Source organism: Rattus norvegicus, chromosome 5 (assembly GCF_036323735.1).
Source record: "Rattus norvegicus strain BN/NHsdMcwi chromosome 5, GRCr8, whole genome shotgun sequence".
NCBI lineage: Eukaryota > Metazoa > Chordata > Mammalia > Rodentia > Muridae > Rattus > Rattus norvegicus.
This window is the reverse complement of record NC_086023.1, coordinates 67,661,551-67,688,220: the sequence shown is the minus strand read 5'-3', so window position 1 is coordinate 67,688,220 and position 26,670 is coordinate 67,661,551. Positions and strand designations below refer to the sequence as shown.

The window sequence follows — 26,670 nt, the reverse complement described above, 5'->3', positions numbered from 1 at the left end:
TAAATGCACCAAAGGACTGTTTAAAGAAATGCAATCTTGGAATTTTTCATAAAGAAAATAACCATGGGCATGGGGGATGTAACGCAGTTGGTAGAGAACTTGTCTATTGGGTTAGGAAGGCTTGGGGTCTGTCTAGTCCCGCCTAAGCCAGGCGCGGTGGCACAAGTCTGCCAGCCCAGCTCTATTGCTCAGCTCCACTCGCAGGCAGCCTGGCCTGTCTACAGCATCCATGACGACAGCAATGCCAAGTGCTTGGTATCATTCTTTATTTCAGAAGTGCTTTACCAACACATACTAATCTTCACAACATCCAAGGGAGGTAGATAAGTATTACATCACTTACAGATGGAGAAACTGAGGCAGAGATTAGTAAACTGTGTGGAAGAGCATAATATATGGCACAGTCGGGAAAGAACTGGTTGCTGTCACAGGTTCCTGGTCACCTTTCCCACGACTCTTTGAGTCCCACGAGCACAAAGGTAGACAAAGGTAGCGACTGCAGCATGGAAATAAATCAGCTCTGTCCAGGGGCTGCCGCAGGAGCTGAGGGAGCTGCCCTCTGGGCATCCGCAGGAAGAGCATCCCATGTAGCTTTCACCTCTACCACTGGACAGTGAAAGCGACTGTGAGGGCAGAAGGTGGGCTTGGGAGGTGGGGATTGGGTTGGAGGGAGAATACAGCCAGCCAGCAAGGGCAGGGGGAGTAGGGGGACCACCTGGGAAGAGGCCCAGCAGGAAGGAAGGCACAGAAATGAAGTACCATCCCTGTGCAAAGCTCAGGCGTCCAGAAATGCTACTGAAAGGGTAATTCTTAGTAATGACATTACGAGCCACTCCTCATGGCTTTGCCAAATATAATTATCAGGTCCTTGTGACATTCCCAGGAGGCACAATCATTCCTTTCCTCTGGTCTAGACCAAGTGCTGATGTAATTGACCTGACACGGCAGAGACTGTTGACAACTCCAATGCATTCTCCTACCATGCCATCTCTGCCCCCTGAAGCGAAACAAAAGAAAATGCATCTAAAGATTGTCCTGGCATCTCCCTTGAAACATTCCTAAAGCATGGACCCATTGGGTAGGGTTCCATATTTGATTTTTTTTAAAGGGCTGTGATATGCAAACATGGAAGTCACCAATCTTTTCCAGCCACGGATTTGTTATTCAACTTGGGACCAAAAACGAAGACAAAAACAAAAATCAAAAACAAACAACAAAGAGCAACGTCCTCTGGCCATCTTAGTGCAACCCGACATAGACGATACTGAATGAGGTGCCCCTAATAACAATGGAGGGATTGGAGACAGAGGAAGTACCAAATAGTCAGGTGACCGAGGACTGAGTAGGGCCAGTTCAAGTGAACAGGCAGAAGGAACAACAGCAGGTGACAAGGAGGAAGTCGCTGCAGAGATGAGGTAGACAAAGAATTGGGAGCAAATACCAGTGTCTGTGCCTAGGCACATCTAGGACATCAAATATCCTAGAGGACATTTGTATCGTCCCCTCATTTCGGGGTTATTATCAGTATTGTTCTCTCACAAGTCTAGCTGTGAACACCTTCCACTCCTCTCTAACAAAAACAATCACCATCCACTCGCTCAGGACCCTGGTCTCCTTTCCACGACCTCCTCTGGATCCTGTCATCCCGGCTACCAAAGCCAAGCCCTCCTTCCTGTCATCCCAACTGCAGTCTCCTCTCCCCTCCATTCCAGCTTCTAACTTCCCTCCTGGTGCACGGTTCTGATCAGATTTGAAAACTCCCCTCTAGCTCACTCTTCTCTCTCCCATTTGTGTGTCATCTGGTGATGTTCTCTGCTTTCCCTACCTGCCAAAATGTCAGCCCCACAGACTCAACTCAAATACCACGCTTCTACGATTCCGCTCTCCATTTTCTTAGCTCCCTGCCCTCAACTGAGAGAGCATTTGAAGATGTGCACCGGCTGAGTCTACAGCCAGCTGCGAACCAGCCCTCCCTCCCTCCATTCTTCCCTCCCTCCCGGGCAATGCCCACGATGTAGAACCACGTCTTAATATTTTTTTATGTGTATCTGGCCCACGATTCCTGTCAAGAAATGGTTATTGCTTTTCTACCTCAGGAAATAAAAAGCTCAAAAGCAAAATGAACTGGGATGTGCTGTCTGTTCATGAATGAAGCTGCTTCAGCAAGCAACTGTGTAACGTCATTCGAGCCTCAGAATCAAGCATCCTTGGCTCGGCTTCAAAAGAAAGGGTAAAGACAGCAGGTGGGGCTGTGCATCTCGGAACCAAGAGACCCAGCCCGAAGTTCTTCTTTGCTATTTACTGGCTACAGGCCTGGTGCCAGGTGGGCTCTTCTCCGAACATCAATTCCTTCCTTCTCCATGGCTTTGTGGAATTAAGAAGCAACTGAAATACATTCGTAAGCCGTACAAAGTGGCTCTCAATCTCAACTCTGCATCCTAATCACCTAGAAAGCTTCCAAAAATACCCAACAGCCAGCCCCGCCCCAAGTCAACTGACTCAGAACCCTCTGGAAGTGAGACCCAGTGGGACTAATTATTTATAAAATATTATTCCTAACACATAGCCAAATATCGCAAGCTACTATTGTAAACTCATAAATACCATTAGCAGTACAGCAAGGGGTTTTATGCTCTGGCTTAATTATCCTGTATTTGTTCAGACAGGAATTAGTTCAATGCTTTTATAGTCCAATTAAAATGCGTTGCAATTTTTGTTATTCTATGTGGCTGTTTGTGAGTTTAAGTCATGAATTTTTAGAAAATCGTAACCACCACATCTATGTATGTAAGAGATGGAAAACTTCCTAAGGTCCCTTTAAGTCCTTGTCATTCAGAGATGTGTTGAGCAGAGCATCAGATCAGGCCTAATCTGGGAGCTTGTGAGAACAGACCTCATGCCTTACTCTGGATGTGATATTAAGAGGATGTTTAGATCAGTACGTGAAGCAAAGGCAGCCCTCTGCACCTAGATTTGTGCTGTCCATCCCTGTCTATCCGGAGGCAGGACACAGGGAGTGGAGTCCTACCTTCTGCGTACCATCGAACGTGACTTTCAAACCATTCACTCTCTGAAGGCTTCATCTGATAAAAATGAACGACAGAAATCCTCATGGAAGGATCCTACTTCTAGTCTCTCACTGCAGGATATATCTAAAATAACGGACTAATTCCTCTAAGATATTTAAAATAGATTCAATGTACAAAATTGATATCTGCTTACATTATATGCAGTGCACAAACTGTGAGTCGGTGTGAACCATACAAAACCTAACAGGCCCGGGACGAAAAATTCCAAAGCTTGGCCATTTCTAGAGACAACTCTGTGTAGACTCATGCCCTCCGGGCTGCCATGAAGTCAGAGTGCATGCAGAGAGTCGCACAAGCCGCAACGTGGCTAAGGAGCTGAAACAGGCTCCAAATGTCTCCTCAACTCCCTCATTCTGCGGACAGGAAGCACCAGCTTGAGGTTTTAGGGAGTTAGCCAGAGCCACACTTAGAACACTGGCTCTTAAGGGTCCCCCTGCCGCCTCCAGCTACTACTGTCCCAACTCTTAAAAACAAAAAAAATTTTTTTTAAAGCATCAGGTTACAGCAGAAACATCACAGCTCCATCAAAACACCCATTTATCCATCCACGTTTCCAAACATGTTGGTCACCCTAACCCTGATCGGTGGTCAACACCAGCATACAGCATGAACACAGCGAGGGCGGGGCCTCTCCTAAGGGAGTGAGAGACTAAAAAGTCCAGACAACCATTCACTCAGCAGTAAAAAGTTGGGAGGGATCCGGGCTGGGATAGCAGCACCTTTAAAAACATACACAGTGTAACTATAAAATTTTAAGACATTTTTAATAAAAAACCAACAGGATGTAGATACCTAAATGAACATTAAGCCCTCCAGTTGTTACATCCCTACTTCTACTGAAACCGCCACGGCTGGAGCCCTGGTTGGAAAGCCTCTGTGGGGAAAAGTCTAAAAAGGCAGTTGGTAACCCACATTAGGAAACACCCTTCTAAAGGCTGGGCTCTTCAAACGCCCACACTCAGAGTACACTGAAAGGTGGAGAAACAGCCAAGGTACAGCCACACAATGGGTGGGCTTCACACCTGTGTGGAAAAGCGCCACTGTCAGCTGAAAACAAACAAAACCCCACTGACAGATGAGGTCAGAACCACCAGCCTCACTCCTATATCACCACACTTGCATGTCTTAAAAAAAAAATACAACACTCGCACATGGTTCCTCTATGAATTCTAATTAAGAACATTACATTCAGAATTATAGCACGCGTAGTGGTGACTTCTAGAAGACTGTAACAGCTTCTTGGCCACTTTAGGGGTAGACGGGGTGCAGCTGTTTACCTGAATGTGTTCTTAATAAGTGACTAGTACCACTCTAATTCACCTAGCCGTAGGTCTGTCACGGGCTACTGACCACGCAGGCCACATCCCACACTGCCTTGCCAATACAGGTTAACTACAGGGAGCCATCCCCCAGTCTCAGGGTGAATTGGGAAAGGGTCGGTTAAATGAGGAGACGGGCCACTCCTTGGTGAAAGTCTGTAGCTTTCTCTCCCAGTACATCTTCTTCTTGTTGAGGACCTCCATCTTGATCCGGTGTTCCTCCTCGGCCATCTCACATTCCCGTTCTATCTGCTGGATTTTGGCCACGTGCACCTCATTCATCTGGATCAGCTGGAGCTGCAGGATGGACATCTGCTGATGGTGCTCCTCCTCGTGCATCTTTTTTAAAGCACCTTCCTGAGGGGTTTTGCTCCTGTAGTTCTTATTGGCTGTTATTCTGACGGCTGAACACGAAGGTTCAGGTTGTGAGGTCCCCTCACATACAGGAAAGTGGACAAACTCTTTCTCATCGTCGCACAGTTCTCGATTTGAAACAGCAAAGGACTCTGGAGACAACAACAAGAACAGGAGCAGGAAACATGTTAAACGATTTCACAGGCAGAAGAAAAACATCACTCCCATTCCGCTGCAGGACGGATCTAGAGTAGTGTCTGCACTCGGTCCCCACGTCCAGGTCCTCTGACCACATCTGACTTTGGTAACGTGTTTCCCGTTGTCATTTCTAGAACCACACACTGGGATGTGCTCAGAGAATGGGATCATCATGAGTCAGACAGCCTGAGACAGTGATGAGAAATCCAAACTGAAAAATACCCGACTCTGAGAAGCACGAGGTCGTGGGATGGGGCAAGAGTGTGAGGAGTCCTCGTGCTACCTGCCTGTCTGATCACCTTTGTCAGTTTCTCCAACAGCCTCAAACCTTTCATTCTAGCCCAAGGGTGCCAAGGGCCTTCCTGCCCATGGGAGTCAGTGTCAGACCCTATATTCCTCCTCCTAGGGGAAGAAGTCTACACTCTCTGGCTAGCTCCCTCCATGCCTCTTTAACCGCCTCCATGTGGCTGTCAACTCCAGCACTGCGGGGAGGAGGCGGGGTACAGTTCCCAAGGACATTTATTATTATCTCCCTTACCCTCTCCTCCGCACTTGACAACCCTGAAAACCTCCTTCCTCCATTAGCTCCTGCCTCACTGCCCTCCCTGAGTGTTTTCATAGCTGGAGTCCTCAAGCTGGTCGGAGTGCTAAGGCTCTTGCTCCATCCACCTGCCCCATTTCATCATTCCCCTGAGGTCCCCATCTTGGTTCTGTTATCAATTTAACCTAATAATCCGGCCCCAACCTTGTATCTTCCTGTTTTACTCTTCAAACTGTCCTGTATGCACCTCACTTCAGTCCTAGCCCAACACTCCTCTAGGGTCATGCTTCTGTTTGTGGCCGTCTCACTATTCCCACAGCCTGACATCAGGCTCAGTGCTTATATGGTCACCACTTTATGATTTCCAACCTTCTCTGTGATTCCTGCTGGTTCGGGGCCAACACTGCTTGTTCTGAAACCTCAGACCCCTCCTTCTGAAGAGTTCTCCTCAGCAGCACTCAACACACCGAGTGAGATTTTGGCACCAGGCCTTCCTCACTTCATCTACCCTTGGATCTTAATCATTTACCCTGCTACCCAATGGGTGGCTAGTACTGCTTATCGGCAGAACCCTTGAATCCACAAGGAAGAGAGCACATGGATACAACAGGGTTCCTTTGGATGCTTGCAGTGTTTACACTGGTGTTACTTAGAGGGCAGTGATATTAGGATTAGAGAACTTCAGTAAGAAATTCACTAACTCAGTAACTCAGGGAGTTATTTTGTTTGCCTGCTTGCATGCTTGTTTGTGACAGGGCCTCTAGCCCAGGCTGTCCTCCAACTTACTGTGTAGCTGAAGATAACCTTGAACTTTCACTCCTCCTGCCTCTACTCCCCACCCCACTACCCAATGATGGGATTACACCAGCACTTCTGGTTTTATGTGATGCTAAGAACTGAACCTAGGGCTTTAGATGGTAGGCAAGCAGTCTCCTAACAGAACTACACCTCCAGCACCCTCCTAACCCACACAGGAGTTTTCTAGCTGTGACTCCAAGACTTTCTTGAGAGGCCCTGCATTCTCAATAATGAGAGTCTTCTCTTTAGAGAAAAGTAATATTAATTTGTTACCAAAATTGGTTACATTATATGTCCATTACATTGTTCTGGAAGATGGGATGCTGGCAATGTTAATAATGTCTGCTCGGGGGAACCTAATTTGGAACGCTCTGTTAATGAAAGGAGAATGGTTACTGTCTGGATGGTTCCACTCCAAGGGTTAGGGTAAAAACTATAAGTGGTCGCTAATTAAGGCTAAATAAAAAGTACAGATATCTGAAATACAGAAACTACTGGTAGAGAAAAAAAAGAATGCTTCCGTATCTTCTAGATAATGGAAATGTCTCCCTAGCCCTCTCACCAAGTCCAATGGCTCTCACCTGGTCTTCCCTGCAAATTCTATCCTTCTGGGCCAACACCTGTCGGACCCCTGGCTTAAGCCGGGTGTTACCATACACGCCGGCTCCCAGCATCAGAAGACTGAGGGGGAGGTACACCTGTTTGCTGGCAGCTTGGGCTCCACAGCTGACTGGGGCTGGAGAGAGGGCTCAGGGATGCAGAGCACTCCCCTTTAGAGCATCCAGGTTTGATTCCCAGCACCCTTCCAGTTCCGGGGGAATCTGATGCCCTCTGCTGGTCTCTGTGGGCACTACATGCATGCTGTAAGTGCATGCAAAACACTTACACATAAAATAAAAGTAAACCTTTAAAAATGAACAAATATCCAACCCCCCCCCCCCAAAAAAAAGGGAAGAGAAAAGGGCAAAAAGGTCTCTGAGTGTTTCCTCCCTCAAGTCCTCAACTCTCTGGGGATGGAACCTGCCTCTCACCACTCACTTCACTCCCATGGAGAGCCCAGCTCAGAGCCTGGGGCAGCACCGAGTCCCAGGCTCGTAACTGACAACAGTGGGAGACAGCTCTCTCCACCTGACACAGCTGAGGGACTGGGGCACTGGAGAAAGGAACGGCAGCCTCAAAGGTGAGCATCAGTCATATTACCTCTGTGATCTGAAAAGCTTAGAACCAAAACTGCCCTTTTTTATATTTATTTATTATTTATTTTGAAGACTGAAAACACTTTTTGGACATCTCTAGCCTCACAGCTTTGATTCCACTTGTACGAGTCTTTAACGGTTACCCATCATGGTGTAAGGCTTTCTCCCAATTCTTAAATATTCACCTTGATCTCAGTTCTAGGCTTCAAGAGCATGGTGGTGGCAGTGGCCGTTTGTGTGTACCACAACAGGTACCAGCACTATGTGTCTCATCTTTATAATCCGTGAGGACAACATGACTATAGAAAAACAAATCTGGTATCCAAGGCCATCTGGCTAGATGAAAATCTAGGCCTCAGATCCAGGTCTGCATAACAACAAAATCATAGCATCTTAATGTTCGTAAGAAAGAAATGGCCCCTTTTAAACTACCCTGTTTAAAATGTGTGCTAAATACACACTCCATAGAAAAATGGCTACACCCCTTAAGACTGGCAGAAGACAGGACTCAAAGCCATGTGGAGTAGTAAAGTGATCTTCAAACAAACATTAGCAGCAATAAGAAACAAGAACTCAGGTGGGCCGAACACCCCTTATTTGGGAAAGGCCCAGCCTGGGAATGGTAGCCTGCAGCAAACACAGCCCCTGCCATCTCTCTCCCAGGTGAAATTGTGCCACCCAAAGTAGAAAACTCAATTCTATGCAAAAAGAGTAGGAAGGCTTTCTGAGATTCAGCACACAGCTGAGAGGGTGTCCTACCACTTGGATAATTTGAGTAAAATTAGCATCCACAGGAAAGCCTCCTGCAGCTATGAAAAGATGAGAAGAGAACTGCGGGGCAATCCTCACCAGAAGGGAGGGAAGGGATGAGTGAATCAGCACTCGACAGGGTGGGTGCAGAAGGTGCTCACAACTTAACTAGGAGTAAAAGGCTGGGTTTGCACGCATCAGTGGGCCCAGATCTTAAACTCACTCTTCTAGGTGAGAACGGGGAAAGGGAGAGCTGGCCATACACGGTTTACTTGTAGGGAACACTGCTGCACGGCAGACCCATCTGGGTGTGATACAGGAGGGAGTGGGCATGGGCGTCAACAGGAAAGACAGGAACCTGCACAAGAGGACGGCTGCACAGACCGAGGATGCAGGACTGCCACACCAGGATACACCTCGGACTCTGTACCTGAGGTCACAGCCTAAGAGAAAAATGGGACCTAGAAGGAAATGTTCACATGGCTTAATCGTGGCTTCATAATAGAGACACCATGAATACAAAATTAAATATAACTTCTCCCAAACATGCAGTGCCCCTGAAAATGACTTGTTCTCTTAAATGTATTTAAGTGGCTAGAGACACGGCTCAATGGGATAGGGTGCTTGCTGCCAACCCTGATGACTACCTGGGTTGGTATTATTTGACCTGTCATCCTACCCACTCCCTTCCCCACACCTGCTCCTCAGAAGGGATAATTAAATTATCACAGATCACCAAGTGTGCACACTGGAAACTGTTTTAAAGAGCCGGGCTTACAGGACAAATGCTGGCTTTCTTATGAATATGTTCCTCAATGTGCGCCTCAGTGTAAGACCACTGTGTTCAAACACTGCTGCACACGTCAAGAAAGTCTCCGACGAAGCCATGAACATCCCTGGGTTGGTGACACAGTGATACCGTCTCCCACAAAACAGTAGCTAGAGGGAGGCCTCTAGTGGAATCTGCCGAACTCCATCCTGCTTGACATTTTCTAGCAAGTCCCAGCATACCTCCGGGAAGCTAGTTCTGCTAACACCAGGTGTTGGCAACATTGTGCTGGCCATCGGAGCAGAATGTAAGTTGTGCGAATAATTCTGAATGCTCATACCCACATTACAGAAGCTACACTGATATATTTTAATCCAGTATATCTAAAGCCTTACTTAAGCATGTCATTAACATTAAATTATTGATGAGATTTTTTTTTTGGTGGTATTAAAGCTTCAGAATGAGGTGTGTGATTATGGAACATCTCCATTGTATCCACTCACATTTCAGCTACCTATAAGCCTCCTGCCACTTGGGGCTGCTGCACTAGAACTGAAGTTCTGAAAATTCAAAACCAACACATAGTGTTTGGACCTTCTAACTTTCCTCCACCAAGTGCCAGAGAAGATCACTGATGACCCAAGCATTCTGTTTTCATCTTCTGTTTAATTTTATTACTACTGTGTGTGAGAGACAGGAGGGAGTGAGGAAGGGAAGAAGGAAGAAAGGGAAAGGGGAGAGAGGGGGAGGGAGGGGAGGAAGGAAAGAAGGGAGGGGGAGCAAGGGGGGAGTGAGAGAGGGAGGGGAGGATGGGGAAAGAAGGAGGGAGAGGGAAGAGAGAAAGGAAGGGAGGGGCATGGAGGGAGGGGGAGGGAGGGGGACTTAAAGACAGAGTTGGGAGCATGAGCATGTGCAGACCTCCTCTAGGCCACATGGAGTGGGGCTCCATCACCGTGCCTCATTCCCTTAAGACAGGGTGTCTCCCTGACCTGGAGCTAGAGTGGTGATTCCAGAGATCTTCCTGTCCCCACCCCTATAGAACTGGAGTTACACTAGCTTTTTATGTAGGTGCTGGGATCTGAACTCATGTCCCCACGTTTGAAGAGCAAGCACTTTATCCACTGGGTCATCTCTGCAGCCCCTACCCCCTGACTTCCTAGAAGCAAACTGAGTAAAGACCTCACAGCAGTTTTGAATTGCAAAAAGAGTCCTGGTACCCAAACTGTATTAACATCACATACTCACAGGAGGAAATACAGAGACAAAGTGTGGAGCAGAGACAGAAGGAAAGGCCATCCAGAGACTGCCACACATGGAGATCAATCCCACATGCAGTCACCAAACCCAGTCACTATTGGGGATGCCAAGAGGTGCACACTGACAGGAGCCTGATATAGCTGTTTCCTGAGAGGCTCTGTCAGAGCCTGACAAATACAGAGGCAGGTGCTCCCAGCCAACCTTTGGACTGAGAACAGGGTCCCCAATGGAGAGTTAGAGAAAGGACTGAGGTAGCTGAGGGGGTTTGCAACCCCATAAGAACAACATTATCAACCAACCAGACCCCTCAGAGCTCCCAGGGACTAAACCACTAACCAAAGAGTACACAGGGATGGACCCATGGCTCCAGCCGCATATGTAGCAGAGGATGGTCTTGTTGGGCATCAATGGGAGGAGAGGCCCTTGGTTCTGTCAAAGCTCGATGCTACAGTGTAGGCGAATGTCAGGGTGGGGAGCAGGAGGGACTGTGTGGGGAACCAGGGGGAGGGGGTTGGGATGGGGGGTTCCAGAGGGGAAACTGGGAAGGGGGATAATTTGAAATGTAGAAAAAGAAAATATCCAATGGGGGGGAGGGGGAGTACAACTAACATCAGGTTGGACACATTTCCAAACTGACTGGGCACCAAGGCTGACTGCTCTCCATGTCTGTGTGGAAAGGAGAGCTTTGGTTGGTTTTTTTTTTGTTTGTTTGTTTGTTTGTTTTTTAAAGATTTGTTTATTTAATGTATATGAGTACACTGTAGCCGTCTTCAGACACACCAGAAGAGGGCATCAGATCTCATTACTACTATGTGGTTGCTGGGATTTGAACTCAGGACCTCTGGAAGAGCAGTCAGTGCTCTTAACCACTGAGCCATCTCTCCAGCCCCCACTTTGGCTGTTTTTTGATAGCACCAGCAAAAAGGAAGTCTCCAGGGCTACTATGTACAAACATCTACGTTTAAGAAACTGCAGAGATGGCTCAACAGTAAGAGCGCCTGCTGCTGTCCTAAGGTGCGGGGTTTAGATCCCAGTGTCTTAATATTCTTACAAGTCTCGCACAAGTGTCACCACAGAAAGAGCAGCAAGAACCCACGTTTTGCCCAGATGTAGTGGTGCGCACTTTTAATCCTAGTACTTGGGAGGCAGAGTTAGTATAAGCACAAAGACAGCCTGGTCTACATAAAGAGTTCCAAACAGCCAGGCCCACGTAAGAAGTCTAAATCTGAAATAGAAAAAAAGAAGGAAAGCTGGGCAGTGGTGGCACAGGCCTCTACCCCAGCACTCAGGAGAGCTAGGTGGATCTCTGTGACTTCTAGGCCAGCCTGGTCCAGAGAGTGAGTTCCAGGACAGCCAGGATCACACAGAAAAACCATTTCTCAAAAAAACAAAAACAAAAACAAAAAAACGAGAGAGAGACAGGGAAGGGGGAGAGGGACAGGGAGAGGCACAGGGAGGGAGGGAGGGAGAATGGAAGAAAAGAAGAACCATATTTTATTTCCTTCTTGCTCGAAACTTCTGAGTAAATGAATTTCATTTTTTCCAAAGGAAAGAAAAAAAAGTCATGAGGTAAAATCTCCAGCTCTAACCTCAGATTTTAAAAGTGTATGTGGGGGGGTATTTTGTTCCCAAAGTGAACTCCATGAGGGCTGGTGAGATGGCTCATTTGATAAAGCTACCTGTCACCAAGCCTGACACCAGAGTTCAATCCCCAGGAGTCACATGATAGAAAACTCCCAAAAGTTATCCTCTGACCATCACATCTCACACACACTCACACACATGCACACACACACAGCAAATGTAATTTATAAGAATAAAAAGAATATCCGTAAAACTGAGACATAACATTTGCTAAATGAGTATCTTCCTCAGCCCAGGACCCGAGGAAAGTTAGCCACCTGAGAAGCCACACTGCTAACTCACTTCCCTCCATCCCCAGAACCACTACAGTGCTGTGCTGACTGGATGCTCTGTGGACAACAAGATAGAAAGCGGCAGAGCTACAGAGTTCAGCAAAGGAAGCGAGTGAGAGAAAGAGAGCTGACAGTGCCCAGGTAAACGGTGTCTGCCAAGTGTTAGCTCGGCGTGGGAACCTGCAAATCAACTCCAGACAGGTCCGGAACACCAGGATATAATGTATAGGGTCCATGACCCCGGCCACAGTTGTCACCCAGCCTGGACTCAGCCTTCAAGTTTATGTTCTAATTTAGCTTCCTGGAATGATTTGCTCACAGGGGAAAAGTGTCAATCAAGGGCATGGATTTGGCTCATGTGGTAATTACCTTTCTCACTCCGCACAGCACTCTTCGTTTCAGACAGTTTCTTATGACTTTTAATTAACAAGAGCCAGTCCCTGAGAGTTCGGTCTACTCTGGGGACACCAGCTTCAGTGTTCTGCAAGCTAAGCAGCCCGGTCCCTAGAGCACCTGTGCAGCCCTGGAGCACAGTGTGCCCTCTGCTGACTGCAGTGAGCTTCCATATAAAGAGGTCACTTCCTGTCTTAAAAGAGTCGGGGACTGTTGAAAACCCATCTCTGAACATTTATTTGCACTTGGGGACACGACATACCCCTTGAGGCCAACCTTCTGAAACTACAAGTTATCATTACAACTTTGATTATAGAGAGTCTCTTCTTGATTCTTCAGAACTATGTGTCTATGTGTGATGGTTTGCTCTTTTCCACGGGAGTATGCTAAGATTCAAGTTTTGTCCTTAGGATTTCCCTAAAATGCCACAAATAGAAATTTTGGATCACAGTGATTACCGTTGTTTAAAAAATCAGTATGAATCTGAGTGAACGCTAACGGGTGTTTGCTTTATTTAGTCTCTGTGCTTCTGATGCACCACTTTTTTTTTTTTTTTTGCTTCTTTTTTTTCGGAGCTGGGGACCGAACCCAGGGCCTTGCCCTTCCTAGGCAAGCGCTCTACCACTGAGCTAAATCCCCAGCCCCTGATGCACCACTTTTTAACGGTGCTGTATTGCCTTTTAAAGATTCTTTAATTTATCTTCACGTGTGTGTCTATATGAGGCTATGTGTATGAGCATGTGGGTCCGTATACACCAGAAAGGGCACAGATCCCCAGAGACGGAGTTACAGCCAGTTGTACACTGCCCAGTGTGGGTGCTGGGAACAGAACTCTGGTCCTCTGAGGAGTAGTAGCAAGTGCTTGGAACCACAGAGCCATCTCTCCAGCCACTAATCTGGACTTCTGTTTTTAATTAGAAATAGTTTACTCATTTAGCAAGCATGGCCTTTTGAGAGACTTAATGTAGTACCTGACACAGCAGGCCCTCAATAATAACTTTTTTTTTTCTTTTTTTCGGAGCTGGGGACCGAACCCAGGGCCTTGCGCTTGCTAGGCAAGTGCTCTACCGCTGAGCTAAATCCCCAACCCCAATAATAACTTTTTAAAAGACCGGGTTGAGTCAGTGAATATAAATCTTCACAAATTTCCTTTAATAAAGTGGAGATAGTTTGAGCTAAGCAACCGGAGTGCCTCATGAATGGCATGATACACATGCAGCTCTTTATGGTTGAGCAATAACCGTAAAGAGAGACAGCACAAAACCACGTACTTCTGTTCTGGATGCCCTATGCAACACCCCAGCCCGATACCGTCATTTTTACGTTTCCTCACTAGTAACCATTTTACAATTCAATCCCAAGCTGCTCCAGCCAGTGTAGCGCGCTGTGTGCGTGCGTGCGGGGCGGTACCTTGGGCGGCTGCGTCCTGGTGGTACTCGGGCTCCTCCTCGGGCGGGCTCTGAAGGAAGTAGAGCTGCTCCGGTAGCATGCTGCCGATCTTCTCCTTGTCCAGGACGTGCGTGCTCAGCAGCGGACTCCCGCTGCGCTTCACCTTCTCCCTCCTCTCGTGGGCCATAATTTTTTTGGTCCGAGCCTTGATGTTCTCCCAACACTTCTTCAGCTGTTTGAAGTCCCGCAGCGACACGCTGGGCTGCGAGTTGTACTCATGGGCCAAGGCCTGCCAGGTCCGCTGCTTGAGAGCAATAGTCCGCGCGTCGCTTTTCTTGCACTCCAGCACATACTTGTACTTCTCTACTAAGGCAAGCAAGATGCTCTTCTCCAGCTCTGAGAAGTACTTGGCAGGTTTAATGATTTCGTTGTTTTGCATTTTCCACTCTATTTCTCCTGGTCGTTGGCTAGCCTGCAAAAGGAAATTGAAAGCAAGAATTACTAACTCTAGTACTGCAAAAATGTCACAAGTCACAGAGGCTTGATCCCTACCTTGGTTCCTTTCTTTTAAAAGGCAGCAAGTACCTTCTTTTCCATTAATGCTGAGTCACAGGAAAGTATCCACAACTTCATTGAGCATGGGGTTTCCCATTCTCCGAGTCAAGTTCCCAGGAGCCTGTGACACCTACAATATCACTCTCATTCTTAATTTATCTCTGCTTAAAGTAAGGAGCTGCTTCCCCCAAATTTCAGGCAGATTGGGAAATAAACAGCTTGCTGTATGTATGTATGTATGTATGTATGTATGTATGTATGTATGTATGTATGCATGCATGTATGCATGTATGTATGTATGCATGTATGTATGTATGCATGTATGTATGCATGTATGTATGTATTATTTCGGGCACAGATGAAGATAAAAGAGACGACTGTCCAATCAAACAGACTAAGTTATGTAAAAGCACTTCCAAGATTTCAGAATCTTAAGGAAATTGCTCCTGGATAGCTGGTATTTTTATTTTAATTATTTTTAGATTTATTTATGTATGTGCCTTGCCTACATGCATGTCTATGTACCGCTTGCATGCCTGGTGCCTGGGGTGTCAGAAGAGGGTATTAGACTTCCTGGGCTTGGAATTATGGACAGTTTTAATGAGCCACCATGTGGGTGCTGGGAATCTAAGCCAAGTCCTTGGCACAAACAAATGTTCTTAACCACGGAGCCCTATCTCCAGCCCTGATACCTGTTATTTTCAGTTTAATACCCTTGACTTAAGTGATTACCTGAGACAACCTCAGGTCCTTCTTCAAAATGTGAGGTAGAAGCCAGCCATGGTAGCTTACATCTGTAACCTGTTACTACTTGAGAGGCTGAGGCAAGTGGACTGCTGTGAGTTGGAGCCCATGGGAGTTCTAGACCAGTCTAGGCTACTACAGTGTGCGATTGTGTCTCAAAAAAAGGAAAAGAAATAAAACATGGGAAGTGAATCCCGTGACCCGTCAGGACTGGGGCCACTTCAAGTGTGTGCAGTGTTATATAAACAACTTCTGTAGTTTCAGAATTGAGTCTTCATACTTAGAGCAAATTACACTGCTTCTCTCACACATGAGAGAGCCAAGGGCCAAAAGCTGAAGTGGATTGCCCACGGCACAAAGACTATAACTGGGCAGGCAAGTCTGGGATCTTTCCGTCCCAGAAGTCTAGTGTTCTTGGTGTCATTCTACGACTGTTCCTTGGACCTTGGGCAGTTTCAAATTATTCAACCCGGGCTCATTCTATCACCCTGCCATCCTCTACAGAGCTCCAGTACAAATGCCTTACTGCTCCGACGTGTATGAACCGACATGTTCCCCATGAATCTCTAGTAAGACATCTTCTGTAAGATAAATCCCTCCTGTACGTGGTGGCAAGCCTGAGCCGCAGGAGCAGCTACAGGAACACCAGCATTCTATGCCCTTCCTCCCCCGGGAAAGACCAGCACAGCCCTCTTATGTTCCCTAAGCCTCTGATCTTTCAGAGTAAAGGGCAAACATCAAGATATTGATTATTCAGTCCACTGAGAACTGCCCACTTCTTATCAAAAGAAATGAGAGCTCCTTGAAAGGAGTCCTGCTATTCAGAAGTGAGGTCACCTGAACACCAAGAGTGAGAGAGACACCAAGTTTGTTAGGTTGTTTTTGCAATTATTTTGTGTATTTGAAATTTTCCATAAAGGGGAAATATATATGTATGTATGCATGTATGTACATGGTGGAAAGGTTGTGACTTCCCTTTTTTTCCCATTTTGACAAGATCTCATTGAGCCTATGGTTTTTTTATATTAAAAAAAAATCACATCATGGGGGCTGGAGAGATGGCTATGCAATTAAGAGTGCTTGATGCTTTTCCAGAGTTCAGTTCTCAGCACCCCCAGCTGAGTTGAGTGGTTGAGCCACTCACAACCAACTATAATTCAAGCTTTAGGTGATCTGATGTCCTTTTCAGGCTTCTACAGGCACCCACACACCATGTTGCGCGCGCGCGCGCGCGCACACACACACACACACACACACACACACACACACACACTTTTTAAACTAAAAACTATGAAAATCCTATTAAAAACAAACAAAATAACTTGCAAGGTTGAGGCTGGACAGACCTGACCAGATCAGAAGCCTTGAAACTGGGGCTTTAAATGAGGGAAGAGAATCTGATCAGGGTCTGCACAATGCTTGACAGCTCAGCCCAAGTCAGACTTACAATGACTGCTACTGGGGAGGCCAGGGCCAACTCCACCAGGCCTCTCTCTTCACTGCCACAAGGGACAAATGGAGTGCCAGGGTTACAGAGACAACTCAGTATGTGTCAAAGGCAGGTTGCCCTAAAACCTTAAATAAGTGTAAATAAGGGGCCATTTTTCTTCGAGGACGTATCCCTAGCTCCCTTAAATTCTCAAGCATGCGCTTTGATTATATTGCTTTAGTAGCCCCGTAGTAGCATCCAGTCAGGGCTCCTTCCTTCCCATAGAGCAAGACTAATTCTTTACCTTCATCAATGTCTACTCACTATAATCCAATGCTCCCCAGACTAAAATTTGCCAGCACAGGTCCTGTCCAGCTGCCCTCTTCCATGTCATCTCTATTTTAAAGCAAACCTGTGTCCAACTTTCTGGTGTTTTATTACGTGTGTGTGTGTGTGTGTGTGTGTGTGTGTGTGTGTGTGTAGATATAGATATAAATGTAATTTTGGAGCTTTCATTATAGAGTTAGTGGGTACAATGGACAAACAAAAGCCCTGCCAGCTCTCAGAGCGGATTCTGCCTCCCTTACACCAAGGCCTCATGAGCCATAATATATCTGCTTTCCCCATGTCCTCTGCCACTCTTCTAAGAATTGCTCCCCGAGGGACTCAGATTTCTAGTCACAAATGAATTAGAGGTCCACTTCCTCTGCTTTTGTTGCTAACAGTTGCTGGTTCTATACTTGCTATGGAGGCAAAAACAAAAAAAGTCCCTTTGTTGTTTAACATTTTATGATCTCGGCTCTCAGGCAAACAGACCACACTCTGTGACACTTGGTAGAACTGATGTTAATTGCCCAGTGATTTAGGAAGTCTTCCTTGCAATGAGTGCAGGAGCACTGGCTGCCACGATGGGGAGATGGAAAGGGATGGGCTGGGGCTCGGGGTTCAAACTTTGCAGAGTTCTGCCCTAAAGTCAGTTGAGCCCCAGTAAGAGCAGCTGAGTGTCACAGGATTCCTACTGTAGGTTAGACTGTAGTTAGACCAAATGGCTTAGGTGCAGTACACCATTTCATCTTCCCCTAAATCGCTCTTGAGAGCATCATCCGTTACACTTCAATTTTTCTGTTAAAGGAAAATCTAAGTACCAGAAGAAATTATACAACTGCTCTCAAAAGCAAATACCCAGAATTACCAACACCTGGGGACCATTAACAGCCTATTAACTAAACTGTTATTTAATCACTAGCTAAGTACAACCAGAGTTGCTAATTTACTTTGCTTAATTTCGTAGAACACCAGGCCTCTCTGGGCCATGTGGTTGTGTTCTACAGCAAGCTAGAAGGGATTCTGGAGTAAGCCTCAAGCCTTCCTACCCCAACGTTTCCTTATGGATTCCCAATAGTCTTGCAAAGTAGGCTGCTTACCTCTACAAACTAATTTTTATTTCTACTTCCAAGATAAGGAAACTGAGGCTCAGGAAGCTGCTATGATCACAGCTATAGCAAGTGGAAGAACCAGAAGTTGAAGCCATCACATGCCTTCAAGGCCCACACTCCTCTGCTCTGAGTAGTTCTCTCGTTTCAGACCTAGTGATGGTTTCTGTCCCCTGCTAAATGATATTACATAGCGATCCGGTGGTCTTCTGGCAGAGGGTATTGGTAGGACAGCTTGGGGGGCGGGGAGCTGGGTCTGCGATGACCATCTCCATTTGTTGGTTCTGCCCTCTCCCCCACCCCTTGCTTCCATCACCTTCTCCCTCTCTCAGTCTGAGGATCCTCACCTTCCCCCACCAAACCACCCATCCTCAGTCTAATCAGAACTCTGAAATAATTTCTCCAGCAGATACTTAAAACAACAACAACAACAACAAATGTCTGCAAGCAACTGCAGAGAGAATGCAGAGCTCTAAGTGGCCTACACCCCAGGGGCAGGCTGGCATCCCATGGGAGCACCTGACTGACAGTTCTCACCAAACAACTTCTCAAGTAAGAGGTCTCCCTAGCAAAGCTCATTGCCAGAAAAACCAAAGCCCAAAAGCACACTCTAACTCATAACTAGTCCACGGTGTCCATAATAGGTTACAGATGGCAACATAGCAACCCTTCCTTGTTGCAAGAGCTAGAGCTGGGCTGCCTCCCCGGCCTCTGCTCTACTCAGCGGCAATCCCTCCCTATGGCTGCTGTTCTGCTGGTGTCTTACCTACTCTGACATGGCTGTAATCACATGGCTGCCCACTGACCCTCACAGCAGGGCTCCAGTAGACAGAGAACGCATATGTACGTCTTCTATAGGAATAAAACTACCAGCCAGACGCAGAGTATCACACAAGACAAAGCTGTGTTAAAGTTTGCTAAAAGCTGTGTTAAAGAAAAATTGCCAATAAAGCACTAAAATTCAAATGCAGTGAAAGCTCCCCTGGGCCTTGGCAAGGATCTGAGGACAGGTCTATATAAAAGAGCACAATGATTCTAATATCATCAAGGGGCAAAGCGATTAGCACAATTCCCAAAACACTAACATTGACTAAACCACCAGAAGTTGATGACCAGGAACTAGTTCATTTAATATTCACCTTACGAGGAAAAGCCGGCTGTTTGTGAACTGCACGACTGTATGTTATCAATGTCCATTGCCAAATCCCTAATTTCCAGTGGGCTGAATTTGGGATTGGACATCTAAAGAAGTAGTTAAGATGAAATGAGACTGGCTGTATGTTATCAATGTCCAGCCCTCCACAGTGTGAGTGACCAGCCCTCCACAGTGTGAGTGACCAGCCCTCCACAGTGTGAGTGACCAGCCCTCCACAGTTTGAGTGACCAGCCCTCCACAGTGTGAGTGACCAGCCCTCCACAGTGAGTGACCAGCTCAGGACCAGAGCTGCAGTGCACTGTGCCACTGTCTCTGTTTTGCCCCCTTTTCAAACTGTTTCCAAAATAGCATGATCTATATAATGTATACATGCAAATATGTATTTACCAGCTTCTTATTTCACAGACACAAAATTTAACCAATATAGAATGCATTCCTACAGAAGGCTGAGCACAAAGATAAGTGAACCCCACATCTTGGGAAGAACACTGACACAAGCTGAAGCCTGAAAGGAATGGCATTCAGGGGCAGACACTGTAACAAAGGACCATGTGCCTTGGCTGCTCGGGGGAGGGCAGAGTGGGCCTGCCCTCTTGTGAACAAGAGGCCATCTGACACTCAAGGATGTGAACAGAAAGAGCTAAAGGAGGTGGTTCAGACTTTTTTTTTAAGTGGAGAGGGGGAATAAGAAAGGATCTGCACACTGAGTGGGACAGTGTTCTTAGGGAGAAAGAAATACACACAAAGGACTGTGTTAAAAGGATGCTGTGACCAGGATGTGTCTGGGCACACACAGGGGGAGGGAGGAAGAGAATGGGGACACTGAGATGCATGTGGCCTGGAAGAGCAGCAGATCCAAAGAGAATGGGACTCCCTAAGGTGGAGAGACTGCAGGTCCACAAAAATGTAACACAGCACAGAGATGTGTGGCACTGAGAGAGGCAGTGTGAGAAACAGTGGCAGAGAGACCCCAGGACAGAGCTGGTCATAGAACAAGAACCCTAATGCTCACTAGAAACAAATAAACACCAGAACAAAACAGGGTCACAACTTGGGAGACATAAAGGACAAACATGTGACATAGAAGTGACAGGGTGGGCTGAGGGAAATGTCATGCACCTCCCATGGAAGTCTGCCAACAGACTAGTCTATCCTTAAAATGTAAAGGCTAGTTCCTATTTCTCTTACCATTCTGTCTCCGAATTCATCACCTTAAAAATAATTGTTTTTTGAAATAACCTAAACCCTAGCATATTAAAAACTTTAACATGAAAAAGACCCCATCCAACCTTTCTTTCTTCACAAATGAGAAATCTCAGACTTGGCACAAGTAAGGGCTCCTTAGGGACCTGATAACTAGGGTGAGGGCTGCTGCTGAAAGGTCATGGTTTCTCTCCAAGCTCTTTCCCCACATCTTCCCATTTAAGTGCCCTTTTCTCTGAGGTATTCTCAAGCCTTCCCTCGATATCCCATCTGCTGTGATTTAGATCATAAGTGTTCTCCAGAGCCTGGTGTTGAGGCCTGGTGCCCAGTGACATTCTCAGGAAGAACTCGAACCATTCAGAGATGGATCTAGTGAGGTGGCTTCAGGACACGGGGGAGTGCACCTGAGGAGGAAGTAGAACTCAGCCCTTCCTCATCTTCTCTTTGTCCCTTGGCCTAGGATAAGCAATGTTGTCTGCCACATACTCCCATCTTGCCATACTGCTCTGCCACAGGCCCAAACCAACAGGGCCAACTGAATGAAGACCTCAGAAAGATGTGCCATGTGGCACAAACCTTTAAGTCCAAGAGGCAGAGGTAGGTGGACCTTTATGAGTTCAAAGCCAGCTTCATCTACATAGCGAGTTTCAGGCCAGCCAAGGCTACCTATCTCAAACAAACAAAAACTATGGGCCCAAATAACCTTTACCAGTTCCCAACTCAGTGCTAGGACTAAGCCTGGGGCTTCCTGTGTGTTGGGGAGGTGCCTGGCTATGCCCCCAACCCAAGCCTTTTCTTTTTATAAACCAATTAGCTCAGAGTTTAGGCACAGCGACAGAAAGCTGACTGACGTGTCATCTGAAAACGTAAGGGCACGCTGACACTTACTTTCTGATGGGCAGCAAGTCCTCTTTCCTCCCTGTCAGCTCCTCATCTCTAAATTACAGCTAAAACAAGTGTTCTCTAAGTCCCATCCAGGGCTGGCGGTCGGATGAGCAGTCGTTCCTCTGCAAATTAATTTCCACAGCCCGCTGCTAAAGACACACGGACAGCAGTTCTGATTGTTCATTAAGTTGGTAGGGCTTTGGACCACTGTGCAGCACAGTGAAGTGATCCTGGCACTCCAGGTAGTCCTTCTTGCTTTAAGACCATATAGAGGTTTAACTTTGTAAATTTAGCAATTCCAGGTAAAGCAGCTAAGGCCAGTGGTTAGCTCTCCAGTGTCTGAGGACTGCCACCACGCAGCAGGCATTTGAGACATATCTATTCATGTTGCCACACACCTGCCTACCATTCATTTTGTTGTTGTTGTTGTTTACTAATTACAGTTACATGTTCTACTGTCCAAAATATCTTTTTTGACAAGGGATTAATCAGGAAATTACAGTTTTCTGGTTTCCTGAGAATACCAGGAAAGCCCCAAAGGAAGTAGAAATGGCAGCTTTTCAGAGACCTACGGTGACTGTGACTGTCGTGTTATGCTCACAGGCTCAAACCTGTCTGCCCAGGACAACCACCTGCCAACAGCCTTTCCTCCTCTCCACCAGCTCTCTTTTTAAAGGCACCAGCACTGACCTTGCCTTTTCCACCGTGTTGTCCTTACTCTCTCCAGACAGCCATAGAACTTGGTTAATTTTGCCATCTGTGTCTCAGTGTGACTGCGAGTGAATGAGCCTTGGTTTTAAGGCAAGCTCCCTTTCCTTACCCTCCTCTGTCCTCCTACTTACACAAAACCCACTTTAAAAGTCCTGGTCCCTTCCTTCAGCTCCTTCACAGCTCTGTCCTAAAGCAGCCTCCGCCGAGGCGCCCCTGAAATGCCTTCAGATTCATTTATTAAAGCCTCCCCTTCAGGAAGTGCTTCTGACACGCAGAAGGTGCCCTTCTGGGGGTGTTCCACACCATCCTGCTTCTTGTCTCAGCCAGGACACTCTCCTTCACTCCCACATCAGAAGACTGACTCTCAGATCTGCTCTAGCCCAGGGCTATCGAGTACTCCGCTCTTACCACATCGCCTCTTACAACTTCTCCACACTGTGATCCATCTGCTCCGTCGAGGGGGAGCTATACCTTATGTGCGTCTTTCACACACAGTAGACGCTCTCAGTGTTTGTTCAGACATGTTGACATTCCCCTACCAACCTCCTCTATTACTGCCCCATATGGGTACCTCAAAAATTACCAGTTCTCCAGAGAGCTAAAGCTATACTATTCTTTCCCCACTGTCTACAAGTCTTGTGACGACTGCTGATTTCAGCCATAGCCAGGGGGCTTCCCAAGCCAAGAACCCCAGCATGTTCTCCAACCCATGCAACTTGCTGACAGAACTCCATTCTACAGTCTACTCCAGTGTTGACTTTCATCTCCCCTGTCCTCACCTCGAGTGTCTTCTGTAAGACCTGAACCTCCGACTGGTCTTCCAAATGCCCACTGTGTTCCTCCCTTTGCAACTGCAAGAGAGAGAGTCCTAAAATACGGTGCTCATGGCACACCCTGCTCGTATGTACCCCGGGACATCTCTTCCACTTCCTATGTCATAGAGCAAGTCCAAACTCCTCGTGCATCACTCAAGAGCTTTTCTACGTCTGCCCCACCCACTGTGTCTTTCAATCCAGTCAAACCAAACTCACCTCAGGCCCTTAAAGTTTGCTACTGTCTCAAGGCTTGGTTTACTTCAGACTTCCTCCGCCTGTGATCTTTGGCGCAAAGTCCATTTTTATTCTGACAGACCCAGTCCGTGTGTAACTGCTGGGCTCCCACGTGACTGTTCTAAGGCCTGCCTATACTACCGCTTATGCTCTTGTCTATACGTAACAGGTTTCCTTCCAGAATGAGTTTGGACAGTGTGACATACATCATACTGGTTAACTGTCCTATGTGGCTTATGCCTGGTGCAAACTGACTGGGGACGTGGGGAGGCCCTCCATTGTCTCTGCCAAGGCTCCCACTCCTGGGTAAGGCTGGCTTCTCAACTCTGTAACAAGCAAAAGAGCAAGCCACGGTGGGTATCACGCACATTCCGTCACTGAGAACAGTTGGGAGATAACTGTTTGCAACCAGCTTAACTGAATGTGAAGCTCTAAGTCCATCCACAGAATGCTCATCTACAGAGCGGATGGACCCTCCAGCCTAGGATTCTCCCAGTTGGGAACTCCTGCCTGCTGACTCTGTCACCTTCCACAGTTAGTTTCACTGCTGTGAACTCCCAATTTGATCGCGTTCTTTCTCTGTCTGCTGCTGTTTGTTCTTTTATCCAAGGAGAGATCCATGCCACCTGGGACTCGTGATTGGAAAGTCCAGCTGACCACCCAATGGGGCGTCCTTGGTGGGTGGATTTCAGCTGCGTATTTGTAAGCCCTAGATTTGATGTAGTCTCCCGGTTGTTCTGCAGTTGGTCTGCCTTCAGTGGTCTCTGCCTGATGCCCATCACTGGAATCGATGCTCTGCAACCCAACTACAGCTTTTCTCCATCTGCTGCTCACTATTTATTCCCTCACTTCCGCTAGCCATCTACTTACTAATCCACTCGCTGTACTACCCTAGAACACTCTCCAGACTCTACGGGACAAGTAGTTCACCAGTTCTGTGCACACCGCAACGGCATTTTAGTTTAGTTTATTATTTTTAAGAGAGAGAATGTCACAGCTGAGACCTGGTAGCATGAATAAGAACATTCAGAATCTCTGCTATAGTCTCAAACTCACCCCACTGAAGCACGCCGCCCTCTCTAGGAAGGGAGGTGACCCACTCTTCTGCAAGCACGTTGTCCACCATAAACATAAACCAGTGGCACTTACCACATGTTTTGTCACGTGCCCTTTGTGACCATCTCCCTCCGTGGGATGGGAAACTCCTAAGGAAAGAGATCATTTCTGACTCATCTCTGCATGGAGCATGACTCAGCGGACGACTGGCACTCTGGAGACTTTTTTTTTTTTTTTTTTTGAATGAAGCGCTGTTTGAGTTCCCTGCCAACTACTTGGGGGGGAGGGTCACATTCTCTCTCACGCTCACAATCCCAAAGGTGAGTGATAGCTGAGAAATAGATGAGGCCCCAGCTGTCCCTCTCCCCCAGAGCACCCGCTCTGTCCACTGTGCATTAGTTGCTACTCTTATCATTGCTGTGTACCCCAAAGTCCTCTTCTGAGTCCGAGTTTAAAACAAAACCCCTCTATCCAAGAAGTCTGTCATGGGAAAGGCGACAACAGGGAAGACACTAGGAGAGGCCAGGGTGCCTCTCTGAGAAGAGCCCACCATGCTTCCAGCAGACCGAGGACCTCTCTTCCCTGCTACTGCAGCCCGGATTGTTCTTGTCTTCCTCATTTTTTCACTCAGACTGTGAAGACTTTCTCAGTTCTCCCCATCCCAAACTGAAACTCAAAAGTTCCTTCAAGCCCACTGTGTCCCACATCGGTTAGGTCCCCGGTCTGCTAAGCATGTTATAGCAACCTTAGGGGTTTTGTTTGCATGCTTCACCTCCTGAGGCAGACGACCACGATCGACTGCATCCCAAGACGTGTAATGCTCTGCCAGGCCTAACAACACTGCCTGCATGACATCTGAACGCTCTCACCCAGCTGCAGGAGTGAAGAAAGACAACTTCTGATCTTTCTTCGGGAGCTCTCCAGCCACCTCAGAATGGACCTCAGATGCAGTTGTGGGGAGAGTAAGCAGATGACCCCATCTTTCTCCAGGTTTTGAAATACTTTTTCTCCATCCCTTTTCTTCCTCTCTGGTTTCAAACTCTCATAGCTGTCCTCAATCCTAAACTCGGGAACTATTTTATTAACTTTCAACAATTTCCTAAGTACACACTCGTGGTCTGGTCCGACATGCTAAAATCCCCCACACGACTCTGGCCCTATGATTCCAGCTCTAGTTTTAAATGTGTGGAAATATGTGTCTTTACCCTGGAGCCATTCTCCTAAGTACCGCAAAACATTTTGTGCTTAGCATAGCAATAAAACATCCATTCTCAATAATCAGAACTGGAGACTAAATTCTTGTTTCTTTCTCCAACATAAAACCCCTTCCTGCAATTTACAGACTGCCAGAGCTATCAATGCCAGTGCGATTATTTAATAATTCAAGCCAACTGTTTAGGACCAAGAGCCTGGGACACGAAGTGCTTAATTTTAGCTATCAGCAGACACACATTATCTCTTACAATAGTACTTGGGGGTAGGTATTACATCACACCCTACTCCCCCATAATAGAAACATCAAGCCGGCAGCCTCGGAGTAAAGGAGCTTCCCCAAGGTCAGTCGGGCAGGGATGTGATGCACTATTTTCTCCTAAGATCCTCGGAAGGAAGGACCCAGCCCTTTATACCTCTGGATCGGACTGGAGGAGGCAGGGGGTCTCAATGGAGACAAGTACTGAAAAGCGGCGAGCGCAGTTCCCTGCACACAGTAGGGATATGAGGACCGCGGCTCCGCCGGGTCTGCCGGATTTTCCCCCCAAGAGCTTCCCGGCCCCCGGGCTCCGAGCCTTGTCCCGGGAGCTCCAGCGCGACTGCGAGGCCCGCGCGCCGGCGCTTTGTACGCGGCAGGCCGGCCGGGCTCCCGGGGCACCGCGGCGCGCGCAGGCGGCCGTCGGCCTGCGGGGAGGAGGGCGCGGCGGCTCGGCCCGGGAGCCCGCCAGCCCCCCGCGCTCCCGCTCCGCCCGCTTTCCCGGCCGCCCGCGGCCCTCCCGGCCTCAGCTTCCTACCTGCAGCGGCGGCGCGGCGGCCGCGAGTCCCGGGGAGGGGAGCGGAGGCGCGGGCGCGGCGGCCTGGGCTGCTCTGGCGGGCTGGGCGGCCGGCAGGGCCGCGGGCTCCAGGCGCCGGGCGGCCGCGCGCCCCCGGCCGGCCAGGCCCCGCCGCGCGCTCCGCGGCCACAAAGCCCCGCGCCGCCGCCCCCTCGCGGGCCGCTGCCGCCTGCCGCTCGGTGGGCGCCGCGGAGGGCGGGAGCGCGGCCTCGCGCAGTCCCCACCTCCCCGAGCCGCGGTCCAGCCGCGCTGCCCACCTTGGCCCGGAAGCTGCGAAAGGGGGCCCGTCTCCGCCAACAACAAAAGAACGCATTTTCCCACACCCGGGATGTGGCAGTCACCCGCACGAGTTAGCGCGAGCCCTTTTCTTCGGGGACTCCACGAGGCTGGGGACGGCACCCCCTCCTACTCTGAGTTCAGCGCCAACTTTTGTGG

The 26,670-nt window shown here is 47.9% G+C and overlaps 1 protein-coding gene and 1 long non-coding RNA gene across 5 annotated transcripts in view; one reads left to right on the top strand and one right to left on the bottom strand.

The window, feature by feature from the left end:
* The window catches only part of LOC108350968 (uncharacterized), a 30,885-nt gene extending 17,990 nt beyond the window's left edge, over nt 1-12,895 (top strand). For both annotated transcript variants that reach the window (XR_001837946.3, XR_001837947.3), the window contains one exon: nt 12,214-12,895. This is a non-coding gene — a long non-coding RNA (uncharacterized LOC108350968). The remainder of the gene's footprint in view (nt 1-12,213) is intronic.
* Nucleotides 250-26,670, bottom strand: Msantd3 (Myb/SANT DNA binding domain containing 3). 3 transcript variants are annotated; one of them, XM_039110242.2, is made up of 3 exons: nt 26,493-26,632; nt 13,991-14,441; nt 250-4,914 (listed from the first exon to the last, which is right to left on the bottom strand). In XM_039110242.2, exons 2-3 carry the CDS (start codon nt 14,406-14,408, stop codon nt 4,505-4,507), a joined length of 828 nt encoding a protein of 275 aa, XP_038966170.1. In that variant the 5' UTR covers nt 14,409-14,441; nt 26,493-26,632; the 3' UTR covers nt 250-4,504. The 3 variants fall into 3 exon arrangements, with proteins under 3 accessions (XP_038966170.1, XP_038966169.1, NP_001102134.1); XM_039110241.2 differs by lacking the exon at nt 26,493-26,632 and adding an exon at nt 26,197-26,329; NM_001108664.1 differs by having other exon boundaries at nt 3,835-4,914; nt 26,577-26,670.